Genomic DNA, 27,205 nt, shown 5'->3' on the forward strand with positions numbered 1-27,205 from the left:
GTAAACATCTGTCTATGTGCCCTTGAGTAAGGCACTTAACCCTAGTTGCTCTAGACAAGAGCATCTGTTAAAAGTGTAAATGTACTGATGTGTTATACAGGGCTCATTTGTAAAACAGGTGTAAACATGACTTCCTGTCAAAATAAAGGCTTGTTGTTCTGATAAGTTGTTGACTTGAAAGCATTTAGTACCCCAGGGAGATTCCAATCAGTATTGTTCCACCATGTCAGACAAAACACAGGTGCTGATTGTAAGAATGATATAATAATGGAACACCATTAGTGGATGGATGTTCATTATCTACATATTGTGCTTATTTTATTATCTGTATGATCTCACTAATCAATCAACACATGCTTCTCTTTGTCTCAAGTTATTATAATTTCGCATATCCATATCTAAGACACCCTTGATGAGTGGGGTCAAGGCCAAGGTCTGCCATTATCAATGGCGACCTTGGAGCAATTAGGTTTAAGTGCCTTGCTAAAGGGCACATTGACAGACGTTTCACCTTGTCAGTTCGGGGATTCGAACTAGTAATCTTTAGGTTCCTGGCCCAATGCTCTAACCGCAAGGCTACATGGGTTATGGCTAGAAGAGAGACAGCATTTGTCGAATTAAGGCATAAATGGATTTTTTTTTGCATTCTAACCTGCTACGTTAATTATACTAACCTGCTACGAAAGGTCAAATCTGACGTTAATTTTACAAAAGCTGGATCCCTTCTAGCCATATCCGGCTACCTTATTTTTTAATTAAATAAATGAGTAAAAAAAACGTTTCCCTCAACTGCGTTACCTACTCCAGTCAGCAGTACCAGCTCCAGTCAGCAGATGGCGATGTGAGTCTTTCAGGCGATGCTGCCAGTGTGACGTATTATCTAGTGAACGTGACGGTTCTTCAATAACACCAACTAGTCTGCCACCACCGTAGCTTGCTAGCCAACATAGCCGAAAGATTTAAGCTCTTTAGACTTTTCGGTGTATATTAGCTACTGTGTTTTAAACACACTTCTGTCGTCAAGCTAGTTTCCCCTTTTAATTTCATATTTACGTTGCTAGTAGTTAGCTAGCTGGATAGCTAAAACAGCCTAGCACTAGGCTAGTCGATAATAATGTGCTAACTAGCTAGCTAACATCCGACCATGAACTCATTAAGCTACTCCACCCCTGCTAAAGAAGAGGAAGTCTGCTGGACGGAGAAAGAGGGTCTTTGGCTGAACATTGTCGTAAAAGAGGAGGAGGAAGAGGAGGATGTCACAGTAAAAAGAGAAGTAGAGGGTGAGGCTGTTGCAGTGAAAGAAGAGTTCAGAGTGAAAGAGGAGGAAGAAAAAGTGGAGGGTGCAGTTTTTGGAGTGAAGGAGGAGATAACTGTAACATTGAAAGAGGAGGAGACTGGAGATCAGATTAACAACGGTGAGTAACGTTAATATCTTCATTAAAAACAAGGGCACAAATTGCCTAAACATCAGACTGTTACCATGGATATTCAGTCTGAAAGAAGTTGCCCTAAAAAGAGTATCTACAGGCCAGAATGTTGAATAAAATGACATTAACACCAAAGATGTTCTAATTGTTCTGTGTTAACACTTTACCGTGTTGGTGCATTTGACTGTAGGAAGTGAAGGTAAAATATCCACAGGAAAGTATTGTTTACCCGAATTTTTGCTGTGGCGGTAGGGTCTGTCACTTGTATTTTCAATCCGCTGATGCATTGCATGTGATGCACAATATGTAACCAATAGCTGAATTTAACCTTGAAAGTTGTTGACCAAAGCAAGTTCCCTCACAAACAGATGGAAGTGCTTGTGAAACTTGCCAGCTGATTGCGTGGGACAAAGTTCGGTCTGTGGCTGTGGTTAAGCTCCGACATTGTTTACATATTGTGCAAGTGTTTGTTGTGTACGAATTGCATCAGTATTAAAAATACAAAATCGGAAATAAAAAACGATATACAGACCAGCTTACTGAAAGTAGGGTTAATAACACTTCCCTGTGTATATTCTGTCTAAGATTGCCCATGACATAAGGACAAAATCAGTGGACAACAGGTAAAGTAATTTTTAAATGAAGTTTATTCATCATTCTGACTTGTAATGGGACTGTTCGCGAATGCTGAGCATTAATGACAGGAGCCAATACAAGTCTTCCACTCTTGGATTTTAAAATAGGCTAGGTCACACACTGTTGTTGAACCGATGCATGGTTTTAAAGGGGCATTTTTGATTATGCTGTTTTTTAATGTAAGAAAGGTACACTGTAAAATGTGTATACCATTAAAGAGTGGGCCACCAACAAAATGTTAATGTATTTGCACGCAAAATTACAACTTAAATATCTCACCCTTAGGGGTAGCCCTTCAATGCTTGCCATCATGTATACAGTTAATAAGAGTAAGTACGGATATTTTAACAGTAGCGTTCAGTCCTAGGTCATTCCATAGTGACAGCTTGTGAGATATTGCCCGATCCGTTGCTGTAGGCTACCTGTTTTAGCAGCACGTGTCCTGCGTTGGATGGTATCTGTAATCGGTAGACAGTTTATCATCATTTGCATCGCCAAGCAGTGCCCAAGAAAGTATTAAATCCACTTTGATGCTACCCCCACCCCATCCAATCTAATTCAAATATGGATTCCCCCTTATGGATGTTACATGGATTCCCAATTAAGCATTATGGATGTTACATGAACTGGACAAGCTTTTTGGGGAGACTGAACATATTATCAGAAGTCTGTGAGTTTGTAAGTCTTAGGTCAAAACATGGATAGCCATTTCGAAGGTAAGGCTTGGCTTAACCGAAAAACAATAATTTTGAAAATATTGTAATTTCTATTATTACTTTACAGATATTGGGCCACCAACAAAACGTTGTTAACAATCGATCAAATGCAGCCTATAACGTTGACTAAAATAGTTTGTAATATATGTTATTTTAGAGCTCTGCTCACCCTAAAAACATGACAATCCATTAGAGCAAGATTAGATTTGGAGCTCTTCATCATTTGTTTGTAAAATGTCCCCAAGTTTATTTGTAATTATGAAATGTTCTGAAGACTGGCCTCAGGTTATTGAGTCTGGAAAAAAATTCATAGGAAGACAGTTTTATCATGTGGGGGTTTCATTCAGGTCTGTTTAACTAAATACTCTGTCTTTGGCAGGGGAGAGACTAGACTCTCACTCTGAAAGCGAGAAGAGTCCTTCAGGTGAACCAGACCCAGAGACGTCCAAACCAGCAGGGCGACACCACTGCTCCCAGTGTGGAAAGAGTTTTACTCAGTTAGGGAGCTTGAAAACACATGAGAGAATACACACAGGAGAAAAGCCCTACCACTGCTCCCAGTGTGAAAAGAGTTTTAGGTGGTTAGGGAGTCTGAAAAAGCATGAGAAGACACACACACGAGAAAAGCCATACCAATGTTCCCTGTGTGGTCAGAGTTTTACCCAGTTAGGGGCCCTGAATAAGCATGACAGGACACACACGGGACGTGATAAGACCTACCACTGCTCCCTGTGTGGAACGATATTTAACCGGTTAAGGCATCTGAATAAGCATGAAAGAATACATACACAGGAGGAGAAGACATACCACTGCTCTTATTGTGGAAAGACATTTTCCCAGTCAGAGGACCTGGAATCACATGAGAGAATAGAGAGGCTGTGTTCTGACTTATGTTTTTGACTGGGAATTTGTGTTTTTGTTTATGCCACATGAAATCATATTGTGTAAATTAATTCTTACTCAAAAATAGGCCTTCTTTGGTTGTTGTTTTTTCATCTCGAGACATAATCATGTCTAAAATCAGATTAAATATTTAAAAGTTTATTTCATTTTGATTATGACATTTCATTTGATTGGATACAAGTAAGTATAAACCCTCCAATGTTGTTCATTATGTTATTTGGATATTGCAAAATGTAAATGATTATATAAGTCACTAAGTAAGTAGCCTTTCATGATCCTTGGCTTGTCTGAGCCAGAATTAATCTCATATTTCTGTAGCTTGAGGCAGTTTGATGTACAAGTACATGTCTTGTCAATTAGTATTCAACCCCTTTGTTATGGCAAGCCTAAATAAGTTCAGGAGTAAAAATGTGCTTAACAAGTCACATAATAATTTGCATGGACTCACTCTGTGTGCAATAATATTGTTTAACATGATTTCTGAATGACTTCCTCATCTCTACCCCACACATACAATTATCTGTAAGGTTCCTCAGTCGAGCAGTGAATTTCAAACACAGATTCAACCCCAAAGACCAGGGAGGTTTCCCAATGCCTCACAAAGAAGGACACCTATTGGTAGATGGGTAACAACAAAAAGACAGCAGGCATTGAATATCCCTTTGAGCATGGTGAAGCTATTAATTTCACTTTGGATGGTGTATCAATACACCCAGTCACTACAAAGATACAGAGGTCCTTCCTGATGAATAGAATTGTGCATTTCTTGATTCCAACATTGAAACGTCTTGAATGTGATTTGATATATGATTTGGATATAGCTAAATTAATTTGATTGGATACAGTTGTGGCCAAATATATTGGCATCCTTGCGCTTTTCTTAAATAATTCCCTATTTCCTCTCAAATAAAAACAAACATTTGGTCTCCATACCTTATTATTGGATTTTCAACATCGCAGAACCAATTACATTTTTGTTAACTGAAGTTTATTTTTTATTTTTTCTGGGGAAAAAAGACATATGGCATGGAAAGATTATTGACACCCTGGAGCAAGTACTTGGTTGCACATTTTTTGACTAAAATAACTGCAGACAAATGCATCTTGTAGCCATCAATGAGCTTGCTGCACCTTTCTACTGGCAATTTGGCCCACTCTTCAGCAGCAAACTGCTCTAATCAATGCAATGTCTTCAATGTTTGAGGGGTGCCCTCCACCAACTTCTGTCTTCAGATCTCACAATTGGTTATGGATGTGATTCAGATCTGGAGTCTTCGCTGGCCACTTCAGAACAGTCTAGTATTTCTTCTTGAACCATTCCAATCCAGGGTGCTTTTGATGTGTGTTTGGGGTTGTTATCCTGCTGGAAGACCCACAACCTTCAACAGAGACCCAGTTTTTGGACACTGGGTTGAACATTGGACTCCAAAACCCTTGATAATCTGCTGTTTTCATGATGTCTTGCACACGTTCAAGGACCCCAGTACCAGAGGCAGCAAAGCAACCGCACAGCATTATCAAACCTCCCCATGTTTGATTGTAGGGAGGGTGTTCATTTCTTTGAAGGCTTAATTTGTTTATTTGAATGCTTAATTTGGTAGTTGGTACACAATGGCCGTACGACCAAGTATTAGCTCTGAATTATTTAAGAAAAGACCATGTGTGCACAAATGAATTTGATATGATTTGGATATTGCAAAATTATTACGTTGATGAATAATGTGCATTTCTTGATTCTAACCTTGAGTTGTTTTTCATTGAGTTAATTTGTGTACTAGTCATCAAGCTAAAGGAATATGAAAAGGTGATGATGTTGTTCTGATAACATTGATAAGTTGTTGACATGAAAAACATTCACTACTTCATGAAGGTTCCAATCAGTTTTATTCGACCATAAAGAAAACAGGTGCTGATTGAAAAATGATTTTTTTGTCTGAATATAAATAAAATGTGGAACGCCTTTGCCATTATTGAACGTTCATTAAATACAGTACCAGTCAAAAGTGTGCAAAGCTGTCATCAAGGCAAAGGGTGGCTATTTCGGCGCACAATTGGCCCAGCGTCGTCCAGGGTAGGGGAGGGAATGGCCGTCAGGGATGTAGCTCAGTTGATAGAGCATGGCGTTTGCAACGCCAGGGTTGTGGGTTCGATTCCCACGGGGGGCCAGTATGAAAAAAATAAAAAAATGTATTCACTAACTGTAAGTCGCTCTGGATAAGAGCGTCTGCTAAATGACTAAAAATGTAAATATTTGAAGATTCTCAAATATAAAATATATTTTGATTTGTTTAACAATTTTTTGTTTACTACATGATTCCATATGTGTTATTTCATATTTTTATGTTTTCACTATTATTCTACAATGTAAAAATAAAGAAAAACCCTTGAGTGAGTAGGTGTGTCCAAACGTTTGACTGGTACTGTATATGTATTGTTACATGTAGGAGGAGCATTATAGACCTAGTTGCATCTTTTATTATCTGTTTATTTGACTGAATGATTAAGAAATTGCCTTAAATGCAGATGTGTAGTTGATGTAAAGTTTGTTTTAAATTCTCACTAATCAATCAACACATGCTTCTCTTTGTAATACTCAATTTAATATTATTATATAATGAAATGAAAAATAAACATTTACATTAGGTGTACATTTTAGTCATTTAGCAGACACTCTTATCCAGAGCGATTTACAGTAGTGAGTGCAAACAGGTCCCCCGTGGGAATCGAACTCACAACCCTAAATGTAAAAATTAAAATAATAATGTGCTCGTTACCCACTGTAGTCAGCAGATGGGATGTGTGTTTATATATATATATATATATATATATATATATATACTGAACAAAAAATATAAAATGCGACATCCAACAATTTAAATAATTTAAATACTGCCGCATATATTGATAAACATCACCTTGTAGTAGAGAAATGTACAGTTATCAAAACCGTACGCCAGGGTAAGCCTACATGATAAACATCACCTTGTAGTAGAGAAATGTACAGTTATCAAAACCGTACGCCAGGGTAAGCCTACATGAAACACAGCCCTTATTTTAAGTGTTTCTAAAATCCCCTATGGGAAAAATGAATGGTGGAAAAACGATTGGAACCATTTTCTGTTTCACCGCTAGGTTTTATGGGTATTATGACTCATACTGTGGTACTCTATTATTTCATGAAATAAATGAAAAGGAAAACTATTCACTCAACTGCGTTACCTACTCCAGTCAGCAGAAGGCGATATGCGTCTTTCAGGCGATGCTACCAGTGTGGCGTAGAATCTAGTTGACCGGACGCTTCTTCAACAACAACAACAGCCACCACGGTAGCTTGCTAGCCAACATAGCCGAAGCATTGGAGCTCTTTAGACCCTTTCGGTCTATATTAGCCACTGTGTTTTAAACACACTTATGTCGTCGTACAGGATAGCTAGTTACCGCCTTTAATTTAATATTTACGTTGCTATAGCTAGCTGGGTAGCTAAAACAGCCTAAAAGGCTAGTCGCTCAGGCTAACTAACTAGCTAACCTCTCTGAGCATGAGCTCACTAAGAGACTCCCCCTCTGCTAAAGAAGAGGAAGTCTGCTGGGCGGAGAAAGAAGCTCTGGGGCTGGACATTGTCATAAAAGAGGAGAAGGAGGATGAGGATGTTCCAGTGAAAAAAGAAAATAAAGAAATTATAGTGAAAGAAGAGGAAGGAGAGTTCAGAGTGAAAGAGGAGGAGGATGTTACTGTGAACGAAGAGGAGAAAGAGAAGGAACAGGATACAGTTTTTGGAGTGAAGAAGGAGGGGGAGATAACTGTCACATTGAAAGAGGAGGATGATACTGGAGATCTGATTAACACTAGTAAGTACTATCTTAAAAACAGGGGCACAAATTCTGTCTGAAGTTGTTGAACTAATGTGTGGTTTTAAAGCAGCATTCTACTGACTTTATAGGCTACACTTGAATATGTTGTCCTATACTGTAGGAATTGTTAAAGCTACACTGTAGATGTAAATACCACTAAAGAGTGGGCCACCAACAAAATGCATGAATCAAATGCATCCAATGATATTGATTTAGCTAAATACTGTAGTCCACAATATCTATTATTATAGTGCTCTGCTCAGCCTAAAAACGTGCCTAATAAACCAGACTGTGATACCAATTATTGGTTTACACTATACAGTCTGCAACATAGCACTGCAAACAATTGGATTTATTAGGCAACCTAAAAACATGACATTCCGTGAGAGCAAGATTTGATTTGAAGCTCTACATCATTGTAATGGCCATCATGTTTTTTTAATGTGATGAAATGTTATGAAAACTGACTTCAGGTGATTGAGGGACCTAGTTCTGGATTAAACCTCATAGGAAGACAGTTTTATCATGTGGGGGTTTCATTCAGGTCTGTTTAACTAAATACTCTGTTTGTCTTTGGCAGTAGAGAGACCAGACTCTCACTCTGACAGCGGGAACAGTCCTTCAGGGGAACCAAATGCAGAGACGTCCAAACAAGCGAGACGACACCACTGTTCCCAGTGTGGAAAGAGTTTTACTCAGTTAGGGAGCCTGAAAATGCATAAGAGAATACACACAGGAGAGAAGCCTTACCACTGTATCCACTGTGGAAAGAGTTTTAGGTGGTTAGGGAGCCTAAAGGACCATAAGAGAATACACACGGGAGAGAAGCCTCACCACTGCTCCTGGTGTGGAAAGCGTTTTACCCGATTACTACACCTGAAATCACATGAAAGGACACACACAGGAGAAAAGCCTTTCCAGTGTTCCCAGTGTGGAAAGAGTTTTACCCAGTTAGAGAGCCTGAAGGAGCATGAGCGAATACACACAGGAGAAAACCCTTTCCAATGCTCCCAGTGTGGAAAGAGTTTTACCCGGTTAGGGAGCCTGAAGGGGCATGAGAGGACACATACAGGAGAAAAGCCTTTCCAATGTTCCCAGTGTGGAAAGAGTTTTAACCGGTTAGGGAGTCTGAAGGAGCATGAGAGGACGCACACAGGAGAAAAGCCTTTCCAATGTTCTCAGTGTGGAAATAGATTTACCCGGTTAGGGAACCTGAAAGAGCATGAAGGAATACATACAAAAACACAGGGTAAGAAGACATACCATTGCTCTCATTGTGGAAAGACATTTTCCCGATCAGAGGACCTGAAAACACATGAGAGAATAGAGAGGCTGTGTTCTGACTTATGTTTTTAATTGAGAATTTGTGTTTTTGTTCATGCCACACGAAATCAAATTGTATATGCAAAAGCTTGCAAAAAAATAGGCCTACATTTGTTTTTCTTTTTTAATTTCGAGACATACAGGGTGTTTCTCAATATGCATAGTACCTGCTCCACACTCTCATGCTCCAAGTGCATTCTCCGAGGACGTTCTCTTGAGTACTTTCTTGTGAGGACGAGTGTGGAGAAGGCATAAAACATTTGATTTGAGAAGCACTCCCCCTACTTTATTACGTCATGCTGCATCTCCCCATTCACATAACCTTATTCCAGCCAGGACAATGGCAACAATAGAGACGAAACAAGATACACACAAAGCAAAGATTTTACTTCATAAATATCAGCTAGATATATGTGAATCGTAATCTAGCTAGCTAGTTAAACAGACAACAATTATCTAAAACGAATGTTATGCAAGGTAGATGTCAATTTTTTGTGGCTTGCTACCTAGCCAGTTAGCCATATTGACTTACCCATTCACTGAACCTTGCTTCTTCTAGCCAGGACAATGGCAAGAGATGAAACAAGATATACACAAAGCAAACGTTTTACTTCATAACTAACAGCTAGCTATATGTGAATCATAATAATATAGCTAACCAGATAGTATAACAGGCAAAAATGACCTAAAACCAATGTTATCCAAGGTAGAAGATTGGGAGAAACTCCCCAAATACAGGTGTGCAAGCTTGTAGCGTCATACCCAAGAAGACTCAAGGCTGTAGTCGCTGCCAAAGGTGCTTCAACAAAGTACTGAGTAAAGGGTCTGACTACTTATGTAAATGTAATATTTCACTTTTTTATTTTTAAGAAATATGCAAACATTTCTAAAAAACGTTTTTTGCTTTGTCATTAAGGGGTATTGTGTGTAGATTGATGAGGGAAAAAAACAATTTAATCAATTTTAGAATAAGGCTGTAACATTACAAAATGTGGGAAAAGTCAAGGGGTCTGAATGCTTTCCGAAGGCACTGTAGGTTAGTATATTGTGGAGTAACTACTATGTTGGTAATACATCCTCAGTTTTCTCCTATCACAGCCATTAAACTCTGTAACTGTTTTAAAATCACCATTGGCCTCATGGTGAAATCCCTGAGCGGTTTCCTTCCTCTCCGTCAACTGAGTTAGGAAGGACACCTGTATCTTTGTAGTGACTGGGTGTATTGATACACCATCCAAAGTGTAATTAATAACTGCACCATGCTCAAAGGGATATTCAATGTCTGTTTATTTTATTTTTTGAATTACCCATCTACCAATAGGTGCCCTTCTTTGCGAGGCATTGGGAAACTTCCCTTGTCTTTGTTGTTGAATCTGTGCTTGAAATTCACTGCTCAACTGGGGGACCTTACAGATAATTGTATGTGTGGGATACAGAGATGGGGTAGTCGTTCAAAAATCATGTTAAACACCATTATTGCACACAGAGTGAGTCCATGCAACTTATTATCTGACTTGTTAATACCCTTTATTATATTGACAGATGTGCAGGAACATTTAATTATCGTGTTCGATTCATAGAAAACTGTCTTCATAATCAACAACACATTTGTAGCTTTCACAGTTCTGATTGATAGTTTTATGATTTTTATTGGATCCCCATTCGTTGTGAAGAAACAGCATCTATTCTTCCTGGGGTCCACACAAAACATATAACATTTCAAAATACAGAACACAAATATACAGGAACAGCAAAACAAATGTAAACTAAATACTAAAGAGCTGTAGAGGGCCTGATACCTCCTCGATTTGATACATCACTGAATAGAGGAATACAATTATTTCAATGCACACTTGGCAGAGTTCATTTTCATATCAAGCAATTCACAGATATACAAAAGCAATAGGATGTCAACACTTTGATCCAGGTAATTGATTTACAAATGATGTAAACCTTCAATTAAAGAACAACATGTTGGAGCAGCAGTGTCAATGTGGCATACTTTGTTGTCTACCTGTTGTGTGAAAGAAAAGAAAGGTGGGCAACACTGGACGAAACCTAGGCCTGCTAGATACCTCACTTCCATCGAATCAATGCTTCATAAACAGATGTAGACTAACAGTGAAATGCTTACTCACAGGCCCAATGCAGAGAGAGAAAAAAATAGAAATAATAGATAATAACACGAAGAATAAATACATAATGAGTAACGATAACTTGGCTATATACACGGGGTACCAGTACCGAGGTGATTGAGGTAGATATGTACTTATAGGTGGATAGGTAACAGGAGAGATAATAATCAGTAACAGCAGCATATGTGATGAGTCAAAAGAGTGCAAAAAGGGTCAATGCAGATAGTTAAATAGTTAACCAATAGCTACCCAGACGAACTATTTAGCAGTCTTATGGCATGGGGGTAGAAGCTGTTTAGGGTCCTGTTGGTTCCAGATTTGGTGCATCGGTACCGCTTGCCGAGCAGTAGAAGAGCGAACAGTCTATGACGGGTGGCTGGAGTCTTTGACCATTTTTTGGGCCTTCCTCTGACACTGCCTTGTATAGAGGTCCTGGATGGCAGGGAGCTCGGCCCAAGTGATTTACTGGGCGGTACATACTATCCTCTGTAGCGCCTTGTGGTCGGATGCCAAGTAGTTGCCATACCAAGTGGTGATGCAGCCAGTCAAGATGGTCTCAATGGTGCAGCTGTATACATTTTTTAGGATCTGATGGCCCATGACAAATCTTTTCCGCCTCCTGAGGGGGAAGAGGCTTTGTTGTGCCCTCTTCACGACTGTATTGGTGTGTGTGGACACCGAGGAACTTGAAGCTCTCGACCTGCTCCACTACAGCCCCGTCGATGGGGGCGTGTTCGGCCCTCCATTTCCCGTAGTCCACGATCAGCTCCTTTGTCTTGCTGACGTTGAGGGAGAGGTTGTTGTCCTGGCACCAACGTTCCCTCTGAACTGCGTGTACGCGCGCAGTAGGCTGAGACTGCTGCGCAATTCTCCAGGGCAATTCCCCACAGAGAGAAGCACGAGATTGAATTTCACTCAACTTTCTAGAGCAGTGGTCACCAACCGGTCGATCGCGATCGACTGGTTGATCGCCAAACAATTCTGTAAAAAACCCAACGATAAAGCCTTGTGTACCTATTTTGTTTTATTCGTCGGGCTGTTGACTGTAGGTGCACCCGATTCAGCTGCCCTGCACGCCGGGTAGGCGAACTGTTGCCATTTTGAACCATTTCATGTGTCTGAAGGTACAAACTCTGCCTTCCTGGCGTGCCCAGAGAGCAAATCAAGTGCACTATTGGCCTTACCGCTGGCCAATCGGATGGCTCAGATTACCGTGTCTGCAGTAATTTAGCAGGCATAAAATAAAGTTACAGCAAAATTGATACTGTAAGATTTCAAAATGTTTAGAACCATGACTACAGAGATACTGTCAATGAATACAGCAAAGAGCTGCTGTTTTTATGAGTGAGTTCATGTTTAAGTTCTTACTCATCACTGCCAACACTTTGTATTCAACACTTTTTAAAGCCATAAAATGCGCGTTCCTCCTATTTCCACTCAGCGATACAACAAGTAGTGCAGCAGTAGTGAATGAGAAGGTAAGTATATCTATAGGCTTGCGTTGTGATTATTATTAGCGGCTTGGGTCTGTTTTAATATCGATAAATATTTCACTTTCTCTGTTCATAGGAGTAACAACATGAATTTGTGCATGAGGCAGAAATAATGCGGTGCGACTCGAGTTTCCCCAACAGCTGGAAGATGTGTCAGTGGAGGAAAGGGAGTGATGTTGAGAAGCGGAAGCTCAGTCTGCTGCTCACTCCCTCCGCTGAGACTGACCATCAGATGCAGGCTCCATCAGTCTAGTAAAATACAAATACAAAGCAAATTATTTAAATGCTCACTTGGCTGTGCCTCACAAGTAATACAACAACGGATATATTACCGGTGTGATCATATAGCCTACCTCAAAATGTTAAATATCATTTAAGAAAATTGCCCGAACAAGAATGCATTGGCAAGGCAATTCAAGCAAAGACAATATGCAGTGATAATGTATTGGGCCTATAGCTTACTACACAAACCTCATTGCTACAGAACTGTTTTTAATTGGTTAATGTTGCATAGGCTTGTGTTTTTTAATTAAAAATTAATTAATAAAAAAATCTGAGCGGTAGATCTTGGCTTGCATTTTGACACAAAGTGATCTTGACTCAGAAAAGATTGGTGGCCACTGTTCTAGAGTTTTCCCTGTTAACACTATCAACGTTTCAATTTACTGTGGCAATTGTGATCGAATCAACAAAATATTAGCCACTTTCAATGCAACATACCGAAACAAAACGAACTATGCAAGAGATTTTGTTTTAGGCAGAACGCATCGGAGTAGAATTCTATTGCATTGACACACTACTCAGCCCGTACTCTGCACAGACTGGTGCGTCATAACCAATCAGAGCTGCAGTAGGCCTATATGCAAATTGACCATTGCCATACAGTTCCTTGCAAAGGTATTCACCCCCCTTGGCATTTTTCCTATTTTGTTGCATTACAACCTGTAATTTAAATTGATTTTTATTTGGATTTCATGTAATGGACATACACAAAATAGTCCAAATTGGTGAAGTGAAATTAAAAAAATAACTTGTTTCAAAAAAATTCTAACAAATAAATAACGGAAAAGTGGTGCGTGCATACAGTGAGGGAAAAAAGTATTTGATTCCCTGCTGATTTTGTACGTTTGCCCACTGACAAAGAAATGATCAGTCTATAATTTTAATGGTAGGTTTATTTGAACAGTGAGAGACAGAATAACAACAAAAAAATCCAGAAAAACGCATGTCAAAAATGTTATAAATTGATTTGCATTTTAATGAGGGAAATAAGTATTTGACCCCCTCTCAATCAGAAAGATTTCTGGTTCCCAGGTGTCTTTTATACAGGTAACGAGCTGATATTAGGAGCACACTCTGAAAGGGAGTGCTCCTAATCTCAGCTTGTTACCTATATAAAAGACACCTGTCCACAGAAGCAATCAATCAATCAGATTCCAAACTCTCCACCATGGCCAAGACCAAAGTGCTCTCCAAGGATGTCAGGGACAAGATTGTAGACCTACACAAGGCTGGAATGGGCTACAAGACCATCGCAAGCAGCTTGGTGAGAAGGTGACAACAGTTGGTGCAATAATTCGCAAATGGAAGAAACACAAAAGAACTGTCAATCTCCCTCGGCCTGGGGCTCCAAGCAAGATCTCACCTTGTGGAGTTGCAATGATCATGAGAATGGTGAGGAATCAGCCCAGAACTACACAGGAGGATCTTGTCAATGATCTCAAGGCAGCTGGGACCATAGTCACCAAGAAAACAATTGGTAACACACTACGCCGTGAAGGACTGAAATCCTGCAGCGCCCGCAAGGTCCCCCTGCTCAAGAAAGCACATATACAGGCCCGTCTGAAGTTTGCCAATGAACATCTGAATGATTCAGAGGAGAACTGGGTGAAAGTGTTGTGGTCAGATGAGACCAAAATCGAGCTCTTTGGCATCAACTCAACTTGCCGTGTTTGGAGGAGGAGGAATGCTGCCTATGACCCCAAGAACACCATCCCCACCGTCAAACATGGAGGTGGAAACATTATGCTTTGGGGGTGTTTTTCTGCTAAGGGGACAGGACAACTTCATCGCATCAAAGGGACGATGGACGGGTCCATGTACCGTCAAATCTTGGGTGAGAACCTCCTTCCCTCAGCCAGGGCATTGAAAATGGGTCGTGGATGGGTATTCCAGCATGACAATGACCCAAAACACACGGCCAAGGCAACAAAGGAGTGTCTCAAGAAGAAGCACATTAAGGTCCTGGAGTGGCCTAGCCAGTCTCCAGACCTTAATCCCATAGAAAATCTGTGGAGGGAGCTGAAGGTTCGAGTTGCCAAAAGTCACGCTCGAAACCTTAATGACTTGGAGAAGATCTGCAAAGAGGAGTGGGACAAAATCCCTCCTGAGATGTGTGCAAACCTGGTGGCCAACTACAAGAAACGTCTGACCTCTGTGATTGCCAACAAGGGTTTTGCCACCAAGTACTAAGTCATGTTTTGCAGAGTGGTCAAATACTTATTTCCCTCATTAAAATGCAAATCAATTTATAACATTTTTGACATGCGTTCTTCTGGATTTTGTTGTTGTTATTCTGTCTCTCACTGTTCAAATAAACCTACCATTAAAATTATAGACTGATCATGTCTTTGTCAGTGGGCAAACGTACAAAATCAGCAGGGAATCAAATACTTTTTTCCCTCACTGTATGTATTCACCCTCTTTGCTATGAAGCCCCTAAATAAGATCTGGTGCAACCAATTACCTTCAGAAGTCACATAATTAGTTAAAAAAAAGTCCACCTGTGTGCAATCTAAGTGTCACATGATCTGTCACATGATCTCAGTATATAAACATCTGTTCTGAAAGGCCCCAGAGTCTGCAACACCACTAAGCAAGGGGCACCACCAAGCAAGCAGCACCATGAAGACCAAGGAGCTCTCCAAACAGGTCAGGGACAAAGTCAGGGTTGGGTTATAAAAAAATATCCGAAACGTTGAACATCCCACGGAGCACCACTAAATCTATTATTACAAATGGAAAAAATATGGCTCCACAACAAACCTGCCAAGAGAGGGCCGCCCACCAAAACTCACGGACCAGGCAAGGAGGGCATTAATCAGAGAGGCAACAAAGAGACCAAAGATAACCCTGAAGGAGCTGCAAAGCTCCACAGCCGAGATTGGAGTATCTGTCCATAGGACCACTTTAAGCTGTACACTCCACAGAGCTGGGCTTTACAGAAGAGTGGCCAGAGAAAAGCCATTGCTTAAAGAAAAAAATAAGCAAACACGTTTGGTGTTCGCCAAAAGGCATGTGGGAGACTCCCCAAACATATGGAAGAAGGTACTCTGGTCAGATGAGACTAACATTGAGCTTTTTGGCCATCAAGGAAAACGCTATGTCTGGCGCAAACGCAACACCTCTCATCACCCCGAGAACACCATCCCCACAGTGAAGCATGGTGGTGGCAGCATCATGCTGTAAGGATGTTTTTCATCGGCAGGGACTGGGAAACTGGTCAGAATTGAAGGAATGATGGATGGCGCTAAATAAATGAATAATTATGCACGCCCAAGTTTTCTGTTTTTTTGTCTTATTTCTTATTTATTTGTTTCACAAGAATAAATATTTTGCATCTTCAAAGTGGTAGGCATGTTGTGTAAATCAAATGACACAAACCTCCCAAAAAATCAATTTTAATTCCAGGTTGTAAGGCAACAAAATAGGAAAAATGCCAAGGGGGCTGAATACTTTCACAAGCCACTCTATATGGATCTGTGCCATGTATTTTGAACTGGACTGTGTTTACAGCATGAGCGGTCATGAGTAGATGCGCTTGTTTTGAGATCAAAGCGAGTGCTGCATGTAGCCACATGTGAACATTTTGTTAATATCCTTTGCTAGTTAGTGAGATCATTTGTAGTCAGTAATAGGGGAGTGATTGCTTCCTACAGGAGCACAAAACGTGTACATTTCTAGGCATCTTTGAAAAGCGAGTCAGGTAAAAAGCTTTTTTTAGTCTTAAAGGGGCAGTGTTGTATTTTGAGACAGGCTTGAATAAGCTCAGTAGCCAATAGGCAGACAGTAGCATAATTTGTCTGATTCTCTGTAATAATGGTATGGTAATAATAATGCATTTTATTTTGTAAAGTGGTTTCTTGCATCAAAAAACAACATTTTCAGACTCCTTCTTGTCTTTAAAAGTCTCGTGGAATGTAGGCCTACATTGAACACCACACATTGGCTGCTACTGTAGGCTGAATGATAGAACAGCTATTTCCATGTTAAAATGTTATGGGATGCATTTTCTCCATTGTTTTTAATGGTAGGCCTCTCTGGTAGGCCTACATTATGATCAAATAGCCACAGTAGCCTACATGGCCACTGTTAAAACTGTAACTTAAAGCGGGTACAGCCTCAGTGTTCACAGTAAACGCGCGCTGGAAGTTGCACAGAATTTACACAACATTCAAGTTTGCGCTCAGCAGACTTTAAATTAGTTCTGTGCAGAAAATAATTACCTCCTCCCTGTAGGCTGTCTCATCGTTGTCGGTGATCTGGCCTACCACCGTTGTGTCGTCTGCAAACTTAATGATAGTGTTAGACTCGTGCGCAGCCACGCAGTCATGGGTGAACAGGAAGTACTGGAGGGGACTAGGCACAGACCCCTGAGGGGCCCCCGTGTTGAGGGTCAGCGTGGCGGATGTGTTGCTGCCTACCCTTACCACTTGGGGGCGGCCGTCAGGAAGTCCAGGATCCAGTTGCAGAGGGAGGTGTTTAATCCCAGGGTCCTTAGTTTAGTGATGAGCTTGGAGGGCATAATGGTGTTCCTATGCTGAGCTGTAGTCAATGAACAGCATTCTCACGTAGGTGTTCCTTTTGTCCAGGTGGGAAAGGGCAGTGTGGAGTGCAATAGAGATTGTGGATCTGTTGGGGTGAATTGGAGTGGGTCCAGGGTGTCTAGGATGATGATGTTGATGTGAGCCATGACCAGCCTTTCAAAGCATTTCATGGCTACAGATGTGAGTGCTACGGGTCGGTATTCATTTAGACAGGTTACCTTGGTGTTCTTGAGTACAGGGACTACGGTGGTCTGCTTGAAACATGTAGATATTACAGACTGGCTCAGGGAGAGGTTGAAAATGTAAGTTAAACACTTGCCAGCTGGTCAGCGAATGCTCAGAGTATGCGTCCTGGTAATCCGTCTGGCCCTGCGGCCTTGTGAATGTTAACCTGTTTAAATGTCTTACTCAAATCGGCTACGGAGAGCGTGATCAGACAGTCGTCCAGCTGGTGCTCTCATGCTGGTTTTGCTAGCCTCGATGCGAGCATAGAAGGCATTTAGCTCATCTGGTAGGTTCACGTCACTGGAGAGCTCGCGGCTGGGTTTCCCTTTGTAATCCATGATAGTTTGCAATCCCTGCCACATCTGACGAGTATCAGAGCCGGTGTAGTAGGATTTGATCTTGGTCCTTTATTGATGCTTTGCCTGTTTGATGGATCGTCGGAGGGTGTAGCGGGATTAGTGTCCCCCTCCTTGAAAGCGGCAGCTGTAGCCTTTAGCTCAGTGCGGATGTTGCCTGTAATCCATGGCTTCTGGTTGGTATATATACAGTGGGGAAAAAAAGTAATTTAGTCAGCCACCAATTGTGCAAGTTCTCCCACTTAAAAAGATGAGAGAGGCCTGTAATTTTCATCATAGGTACACGTCAACTATGACAGGCAAATTGAGAAAAAAAAATCCAGAAAATCACATTGTAGGATTTTTAATGAATTTATTTGCAAATTATGGTGGAAAATAAGTATTTGGTCACCTACAAACAAGCAAGATTTCTGGCTCTCACAGACCTGTAACTTCTTCTTTAAGAGGCTCCTCTGTCCTCCACTCGTTACCTGTATTAATGGCACCTGTTTGAACTTGTTATCAGTATAAAAGACACCTGTCCACAACCTCAAACAGTCACACTCCAAACTCCACTATGGCCAAGACCAAAGAGCTGTCAAAGGACACCAGAAACAAAATTGTAGACCTGCACCAGGCTGGGAAGACTGAATCTGCAATAGGTAAGCAGCTTGGTTTGAATAAATCAACTGTGGGAGCAATTATTAGGAAATGGAAGACATACAAGACCACTGATAATCTCCCTCGATCTGGGGCTCCACGCAAGATCTCACCCCGTGGGGTCAAAATGATCACAAGAACGGTGAACAAAAATCCCAGAACCACACGGGGGGACCTAGTGAATGACCTGCAGAGAACTGGGACCAAAGTACCAAAGCCTACCATCAGTAACACACTACGCCGCCAGGGACTCAAATCCTGCAGTGCCAGACGTGTCCCCCTGCTTAAGCCAGTACATGTCCAGGCCCGTCTGAAGTTTGCTAGAGTGCATTTGGATGATCCAGAAGAGGATTGGGAGAATGTCATATGGTCAGATGAAACCAAAATATAACTTTTTGGTAAAAACTCAACTCGTCGTGTTTGGAGGACAAAGAATGCTGAGTTGCATCCAAAGAACACCATACATACTGTGAAGCATGGGGGTGGAAACATCATGCTTTGGGGCTGTTTTTCTGCAAAGGGACCAGGACGACTGATCCGTGTAGAGGAAAGAATGAATGGGGCCATGTATCGTGAGATTTTGAGTGAAAACCTCCTTCCATCAGCAAGGGCATTGAATATGAAACGTGGCTGGGTCTTTCAGCATGACAATGATCCCAAACACACCGCCCGGGCAATGAAGGAGTGGCTTCGTAAGAAGCATTTCAAGGTCCTGGAGTGGCCTAGCCAGTCTCCAGATCTCAACCCCATAGAAAATCTTTGGAGGGAGTTGAAAGTCCGTGTTGCCCAGCGACAGCCCCAAAACATCACTGCTCTAGAGAAGATCTGCATGGAGGAATGGGCCAAAATACCAGCAACAGTGTGTGAAAACCTTGTGAAGACTTACAGAAAACGTTTGACCTGTGTCATTGCCAACAACGGGTATATAACAAAGTATTGAGAAACTTTTGTTATTGACCAAATACTTATTTTCCACCATAATTTGCAAATAAATTCATTAAAAATCCTTCAATGTGATTTTCTGGATTTTGTTTTCTAATTTTGTCTGTCATAGTTGACGTGTACCTATGATGAAAATTACAGGCCTCTCTCATCTTTTTAAGTGAGAGAACTTGCACAATTGTTGGCTGACTAAATACTTTTTTCCCCCACTGTACCTACGGTCACTGTGGGGATGTTGTCGATGCACTTATTAATGAAGCCGGTGACTGATGTGGTAAACTCGTCAATGCCATTGGATGAATCCCGGAACATATTCCAGTCTGTGCTAGTGTAACAGTCCTGTAGCTTAGCATCCGCTTCATCTGACCACTTCCATATTGAGTTTATGATTGAGCTCAGTGTAAATTACAACGAACTGTATGAACAACAAAGTCATTGCTATCATATCAGTCATTGCTATCATAAGTAAACTGAAACAAATTAACAATTGCCTAATGAAGATTACGTCTAAATGCAAAGAAAATCATACAGTATTTGATATGAACTCCCATGATAGGTAGGCTTTAACCATGTAAGATGTTGATTTCTAAAAATCATAAGGTTATTAAGTCTGTCAGTGAAAATATAGCATGAAATGTCCTTTAGACAGATCACTGGCTCTACTTGTCAAAAGTATGACAATAGTTCATATTTCATCAGTTCAATGACATAGTTTACATAAAAAAAGAATGAGCTGAGATCACTATGACACCTTTTTTTCAGACCAGGCTTTGAATTGCAGCCCTGTTTCTTGGCAAACATATAGACACATCCGAAGAGACAACATAGTCTCCAATGCTTCCCACAGTTGTGTCAAGTTGGCTGAATGTCCTTTGGGTGGTGGACCATTCTTGATACACACAGGAAACTGTTGAGCGTAAAAAACCCAGCAACGTTGCAGTTCTTGACACACTTTAACCGGTGCGCCAGGCACCTACCACCATACCCCGTTCAAAGGCACTTAAATATTTTATCTTGCCCATTCACCGTCTGAATGGCACACATACACAATCCATGTCTTAATTGCCTCAAGGCTAAGAAATCCTTCTTTAACCTGTCTCCTCCCCTTCATCTGCAGTTGAAGTCGGAAGTTTACATACACCTTAGCCAAATACATTTAAACTCAGTTTTTCACAATTCCTGACATTTAATCCTAGTAAAAATTCCATGTCTTAGGTCAGTTAGGATTAACACTTTATTTTGAGAATGTTAAATGTCAGAATAATACTAGAGAGAATGATTTATTTAAGCTTTTATTTCTTTCATCACATTTCCAGTGGGTCAGAAGTTTACATACACTCAATTAGTATTTGGTAGCATTGTGTGGAGTGGTTGAAAAACGAGTTTTAATAATAATAAAATAAAATAATATGCCATTTAGCAGACGCTTTTATCCAAAGCGACTTACAGTCATGCGTGCATAATTTTTTTTTTGTATGGGTGGTCCCGGGGATCGAACCCACTACCTTGGCGTTACAAGCGCCGTGCTCTACCAGCTGAGCTACAGAGGACCACTTAATGACTCCAACCTAAGTGTATGTAAACTTCCAACTTCAACTGTATACTGATTGAAGTGGATTGACATCAATAAGGGATCATATCTTTCAGCTGGTCAGTCTTTGTACAATCAGTGTTCATGTTAAGGTAAATTATAAAAAAATTGCATCTGTCTCACCTTTGATCTCCACTGATTGAAGGCTCTCTCCGTAGCACATTGCTCCAGAGCTTGTATGCTGCAATTGCTTGACTGGTTCCCCTACTGACGTCAAATTCCATTGTTTCAGAACACCAAACATCCAGAACTTTCAAAAGTACTTTACGAACCGTTTGTTTAAAATTAATATTGTTACTTTTTGTTCATAAATAGACTGAAAAACAATACTATGGTACCTAGTGAAGGGTTTCCTTCTCCATGACCCCTTGTTTCATATACACCCTTTAACACCACTGATGAGTTTGTGGTTTGAACTCAAACAAATGCTTACACACCAATACACACACATATTATAATAATGTTGCAGTTATTGTAAAGCATGTAAAGATACATATTCTATAAAATCTTTAAAGAAGATTTGTATTTTATGAAAGGATGAAAGGAACATTTTATTTTCTTGTAGTGTTCTGAATGTTTCTTAATATTCATGGACAGAAGAATATGTGCTTTAGAAAATTGTATTGCAGAGAGGTTTACTAACCCATAGATTGCAGACAAAATGTCATAAATGTAGAATAAAGGTTGTTTTCTTTATATCATGGGAAAAAGTGTATGTTAAGCACTACTTCAGATTTTGGGGGATTTATTTTGTTATGAAGGACAGTAAACACATTAGAGCGATGCAAATTTACTACAGTAAACTCAACCATAAAGTACTAACATGAAGGACAACTCTATAGATACAGACACCATTTACAACCAATTTGAAAGAAGAAGAAGAGATCAGGGGTCAAGTAACTTAAAAATGTGAGGTCAAACACAAGGCTAGTCAGTATAGCTAAATATATATTCTAGAATATAGGCAGATAGCAGACAAACACAAGGGGCCTAGAGTGCCAAGACCTACATACTGTATGATCTACAAACACCTTATAAAGGTAAAAACTAATGAAGCCACTCGTGATAAATGAATGCCAGAAAACCAATGGTGGTGATGAGATAAAGGCAAAAGTAAGCCTGGTCAAATTTTCTGCCCACTCTCTCCCAGTGCCCAGGCTTCTTCTTCTTCATGTTAGCAAAGAACCATTTCTGCCGTATGTTCCGCACCTCTAGGATCCGCTGCAGCAGGCGGGGGTTGTTCAGCCAGTCTCCATCAAGGTCCTTCTTGTTTGGAATGTCCTCAACCTTCACCAGGCTGATCTCAGCATCTCTCTGAGACTCTAGGAAGAAAATGGTAGGTTTTGTAGCAAGTATTACAAACATAAGGACAGATCTTGATCATCATGAACAATCCCCTTCCTCCCCTCCTAGAATCAATGTGGCGTTTACCCAAAAATGAACACTCTTATGAGGATGACAAAAGAACAAGAGATTTCACCTCTTTGGCAGTCGGTCTCTTCCTGAGTCTCCTCACAGGTCTTAGAAGAGGTCTGGATGTCCTGATCAGCCCTGCTGTCCATATCAATCAGGAAGCTCACCAGCATGGTCTCCAGGAGGCTGAGGCCCGTGAGGGCAAAGATTACGATGCAGTAAAGAGCTGGAGATGGAGCACAAATTATGTGAAGAAGAGATGAAGACTTCACATTGTACATTTTCTATCCTTAATAACAAAAGTGCAGGTTTACTGTGGGCTTGTGTTAAATGAAACTGTGCACAGCGGGCTTATGTTAACATGAACTGATTGAGATGTGTTCCTAAAATCAAGTAATTGCTAGCTGTTTTTTCCCCCAACAAAATGTAAACTGTGGCCCCAGATGACCAGACTTGACCATTTATGGTATAAAATAACAAAGTGCTAACAGCTTAGCCATAATCAAAAAGTTAATTAGAAAACATTAGCCATGCAAAACAGTTTCAGCTTAGCTAGCATCTATGTGTCACTGTCCACTGTTGTAGAGAGGTAGATGGATTGAGATTTGACATGATATGATTGGCAGTTCATATTATTACCTATGAGTGGCAGGTCATCTGCTGTGGAAGGCAGGATGTCATTGAGAATCAGCAGTAAGACAGAAATGGACAAGAGTATGGTCACTTTGTAGCCCAGCTTTTCTCCCTTGGCCTCATCAATGAAAAAGGAGGCCAAGTCCAGGATGAGGAAAAATAAGAGTGGTAGTAGTAGGTTGATCACATATAATAGGGGTCTTCTTCGTATGCTGATCTGTGAGGAAAGTAGAAACTTACTGGACTTAACATTGTTTTGAGAATTATCAAATATCATGAGAGAACACATTCCTGTTCAAGTTCTTGCTCTCTCTGATTTGCATACCTTGTAGACCAGCTTGTCCCAAACAATGTTGTTGTCGTAGATTAGCTTTTCCATGGACAACCTAATGCCCAGGAAGTCCCATTCCCCCAATGTAACCATGACCTTTTCGGAAAATTGGCTCATGATAATGCTGTTGGAGAAGGGCCCCAACTTTATTCCTATTAGTGAAAAGATTAAAGAAAATCTATCATACCTCCAGTGTGTGTGTGTGTGTGTGTGTGTGTGTGTGTGTGTGTGTGTGTGTGTGTGTGTGTGTGTGTGTGTGTGTGTGTGTGTGTGTGTGTGTGTGTGTGTGTGTGTGTGTGTTTGTTTGTGTGTGTTTGTGTGTGTACCTTTGAGCATAAAGGAAATAAAAGTAATGCTGCAGTTCTGGGTGTCAAAGGGGAACTTAAAAAGATTCATCTTGCAGGTGGTGGTCAACCGGCGGCTTTCTGTCACGTAGGCCATGCCAGAGTGGGCCACCTCGGTGTAGGGGCTCAATGTGATGCTGCCTGTATCAGAAATGCTGAGGGTGCAGACAACAGTGTATCAGTATTCAACTACAGTTAGAGTTTACTTTTTTTATAGAGACATACTGTAATTAAATAAAGATTTCATGGCTAATGTTACATCATGGAGCAACTGATTTAGTTTAACCTCACTTGGCATTAGATATCAGACTGAAGGTCAGGTTCATTGTGTTTTTCATTAAAAGCAAACAAGGCATCGCTCTCCCTAGATGAGTAAACTCAACTCTGTCCATATGCAGTATACATCTCTATGGAGTCGAGTTGCGATGATTGTCGGCGGAGTGTACCACCGGCTACATTGGGTTGCTATCAGTCGATACTGTGTTCCTTTCTTTGTTTGCTGAAATCCATACTTTTTAATAAAACTCATCAAATACAATAATCTTTCCCGTTTCTGTTGATCTAAGATGGCAACTCAGTGCAAATCCGCATGTGCCAATTGAATCTCAGCCTACGATTAAAGTTTTATGAAAAATTATGGATTTCAGTAAACAAAGAAAGGACCACAGTAACACAGGACAAACATAGGTACACAGTAAGGGTTTAACAAATGAACTTTTTACTGATGGGGACACCACCAAATCACAACTCAACTCCATAGATATGTATATATGGACTGAAATTACTTTACTCAGCTACGCTCTCCCAGACAATGAGACATATTTGCTGTTTTTAAGAGGCTTATGAAGAGAACACGTTCCAACAGGAAACAGAGCAGTTCTAATTACTACGAGTGAAAACAGCCTTTTCATAAAAGTGCCTGTAATCTACGGTATATGTTGTCCCTGAAACAGTGCACTAAACACACACAGAGAAATGGGGTTCTCACACCCAATGCTAATGCCCATTGTTCAGGATGTTTTGGATGTGTTATTGAACCTCTTGTCAATCATGCACCATTATAGACATTCACATTCACTAGAGTACGCTGCATTAGATTACTTTTTATATCATGCCATTGTAATCATGTGCAAATGATATCAATCATTTCAACATCCCTATGATGAATGGTACTCACTCCTCTAAGATCATTACATCTGGTATCCACAGCATGTCTCTGGGAACTGCTACACTCTCAATCCCACACCAGTCATTGGGTTCCCACGATATCAGTTCATTCTCCCAGCCCTGTAAAAAGACATGGGAGTGAAGAGGCTCATGGGTGAATAAAACCACAATCCTTACAGACCAAGGTAAAACTAAGCCTATGTGTTTTCATTAAAACATGATATAACACTGCAGTGTATGGATGGTGTTACTGGTCAAGAGTGTAATTGAGTCATAAAGAAGCAATGATATTCATATTGATGATGAATGGTTCTTATGAGTCTGATTAGGCAGGTTGATGAGTATTCAATATCAAATATGAGGAGAGCAAGAGGTGGAAATAAGAAGATATTCACAGCCTTTTAGAGATGGATTGACGTTATATAAACTCAGCAAAAAAAGAAACGTCCTCACTGTCAACTGCGTTTATTTTCAGCAAACTTAACATGTGTAAATATTTGTATAAACATAACAAGATTCAACAACTGAGACATAAACTGAACAAGTTCCACAGACATGTGACTAACAGAAATTGAATAATGTGTCCCTGAACAAAGGGGGGGGGGGGGGTCAAAAAGTAACAGTCAGTATCTGGTGTGGCCACCAGCTGCATTAAGTACTGCAGTGCATCTCCTCCTCATGGACTGCACCAGATTTGTCAGTTCTTGCTGTGAGATGTTACCCCACTCTTCCACCAAGGCACCTGCAAGTTCCCGGACATTTCTGGGGGGAATGGCCCTAGCCCTCACCCTCCGATCCAACAGGTCCCAGACGTGCTCAATGGGATTGAGATCCGGGCTCTTTGCTGGCCATGGCAGAACACTGACATTCCTGTCTTGCAGGAAATCACGCACAGAACGAGCAGTATGGCTGGTGGCATTGTCATGCTGGAGGGTCATGTCAGGATGAGCCTGCAGGAAGGGTACCACATGAGGGAAGAGGATGTCTTCCCTGTAACGTACAGCGTTGAGATTGCCTGCAATGACAACAAGCTCAGTCCGATGATGCTGTGACACACCGTCCCAGACCATGATGGACCCTCCACCTCCAAATCGATCCCGCTCCAGAGTACAGGCCTCGGTGTAACGCTCATTCCTTCAACGATAAATGCTAATCCGACCATCACCCCTGGTGAGACAAACTGCGACTCGTCAGTGAAGAGCATTTTTTGCCAGTCCTGTCTGGTCCAGCGACGGTGGGTTTGTGATGTCTGGTGAGGACCTGCCTTGCGACAGGCCTACAAGCCCTCAGTCCAGCCTCTCTCAGTCTATTGCGGACAGTCTGAGCACTGATGGAGGGATTGTGCGTTCCTGGTGTAACTCGGGCAGTTGTTGTTGCCATCCTGTACCTGTCCCGCAGGTGTGATGTTCGGATGTACCGATCCTGTGCAGGTGTTGTTACACGTGGTCTGCCACTGCGAGGACAATCAGCTGTCCGTCCTGTCTCCCTGTAACGCTGTCTTAGGCGTCTCACAGTACGGACATTGCAATTTATTGCCCTGGCCACATCTGAAGTCCTCATGCCTCCTTGCAGCATGCCTAAGGCATGTTCACGCAGATGAGCAGGGACCGTGGGCATCTTTCTTTTGGTGTTTTTCAGAGTCAGTAGAAAGGCCTCTTTAGTGTCCTACATTTTCATAACTTAATTGCCTACCATCTGTAAACTGTTAGTGTCTTAATGACCGTTCCACAGGTGCATGTTCATTAATTGTTTATGGTTCATTGAACAAGCATGGGAAACAGTGTTTAAACCCTTTACAATGATGATCTGTGAAGTTATTTGGATTTGTACAAATTATCTTTGAAAGACAGGGTCCTGAAAAAGGGACGTTTCTTTTTTTTGCTGAGTTTAAACATAATCTCTACCTATTGGGCAATTCCATGGTAAAGGAATTACACGGAGACTCTTTTTTTTTTCACTTTAAAATGTATGCCAAAAAAAACAACAATGATTGCAAAGTTAAACAAACCATACAACTCTATGCACAAGGACTACTTTGAACAATTCCCCCTCCTAAAAAAGTAATAATTGAATGTGTCAGCCAGACTGCCACTCACAAAGTAGACTACCGATCGCTGTCCATGGTGCTGAAGTTGCAACATGTCTTTGTGGCTGCATGCCTATCGAATCGATGATAGGCTTTCTATGGTGCCAGGGCATAGCTTTGCTTTAGCTAATGGATTAATGTTTATTGGTAGGTCTATTTGGTCATAA

The 27,205-nt window shown here is 40.9% G+C and overlaps 3 protein-coding genes across 4 annotated transcripts in view; 2 read left to right on the forward strand and 1 right to left on the reverse strand.

The window, feature by feature from the left end:
* The window catches only part of LOC121554256 (zinc finger protein 709-like), a 31,253-nt gene extending 21,660 nt beyond the window's left edge, over positions 1-9,593 (forward strand). Inside the window, exons 3-4 of the mRNA XM_045211816.1 lie at positions 7,387-7,531; positions 8,115-9,593. Coding sequence (XP_045067751.1) covers positions 7,387-7,531; positions 8,115-8,890 — 921 coding nt within the window. The 3' untranslated portion in view covers positions 8,891-9,593. The remainder of the gene's footprint in view (positions 1-7,386; positions 7,532-8,114) is intronic.
* On the forward strand, positions 918-4,084 carry LOC121554732 (zinc finger protein 239). Of its 2 annotated transcripts, none has more exons than XM_041868457.1 (2): positions 918-1,415; positions 3,159-4,084. In XM_041868457.1, exons 1-2 carry the CDS (start codon positions 1,145-1,147, stop codon positions 3,677-3,679), a joined length of 792 nt encoding a protein of 263 aa, XP_041724391.1. In that variant the 5' UTR covers positions 918-1,144; the 3' UTR covers positions 3,680-4,084. The 2 variants fall into 2 exon arrangements, 1 of the variants encoding a protein (XP_041724391.1); XR_005997766.1 differs by lacking the exon at positions 918-1,415 and adding an exon at positions 1,423-2,050.
* A 946-nt stretch (positions 9,594-10,539) lies between the features above and the next one.
* LOC121554255 (5-hydroxytryptamine receptor 3C-like) lies at positions 10,540-24,111 on the reverse strand. Its single transcript, XM_041867725.1, has 7 exons — positions 24,077-24,111; positions 23,768-23,940; positions 23,436-23,593; positions 23,117-23,327; positions 22,545-22,703; positions 22,205-22,386; positions 10,540-10,548 (listed from the first exon to the last, which is right to left on the reverse strand). The coding sequence occupies exons 1-7, from the start codon at positions 24,109-24,111 to the stop codon at positions 10,540-10,542; spliced, it is 927 nt and encodes a 308-aa protein (XP_041723659.1).
* Positions 24,112-27,205: the final 3,094 nt, after the last annotated feature.

Source organism: Coregonus clupeaformis, chromosome 39, assembly GCF_020615455.1.
Source record: "Coregonus clupeaformis isolate EN_2021a chromosome 39, ASM2061545v1, whole genome shotgun sequence".
NCBI classification, from domain to species: Eukaryota; Metazoa; Chordata; class Actinopteri; order Salmoniformes; family Salmonidae; genus Coregonus; species Coregonus clupeaformis.

Coding starts and splice junctions, on each gene's coding strand:
- LOC121554732 (XM_041868457.1), top strand. CDS start 1,145: ATGAACTCATTAAGCTACTCCACCCCTGCTAAAGAAGAGGAAGTCTGC. Junction 1,416..3,158: donor TGGAGATCAGATTAACAACG/GTGAGTAACGTT, acceptor TGTCTTTGGCAG/GGGAGAGACTAGACTCTCAC.
- LOC121554255 (XM_041867725.1), bottom strand. CDS start 24,111: ATGAACCTGACCTTCAGTCTGATATCTAATGCCAA. Junction 23,594..23,767: donor TATTTCCTTTATGCTCAAAG/GTACACACACAA, acceptor TTTCACTAATAG/GAATAAAGTTGGGGCCCTTC. Junction 22,704..23,116: donor AGATGACCTGCCACTCATAG/GTAATAATATGA, acceptor CTCCATCTCCAG/CTCTTTACTGCATCGTAATC.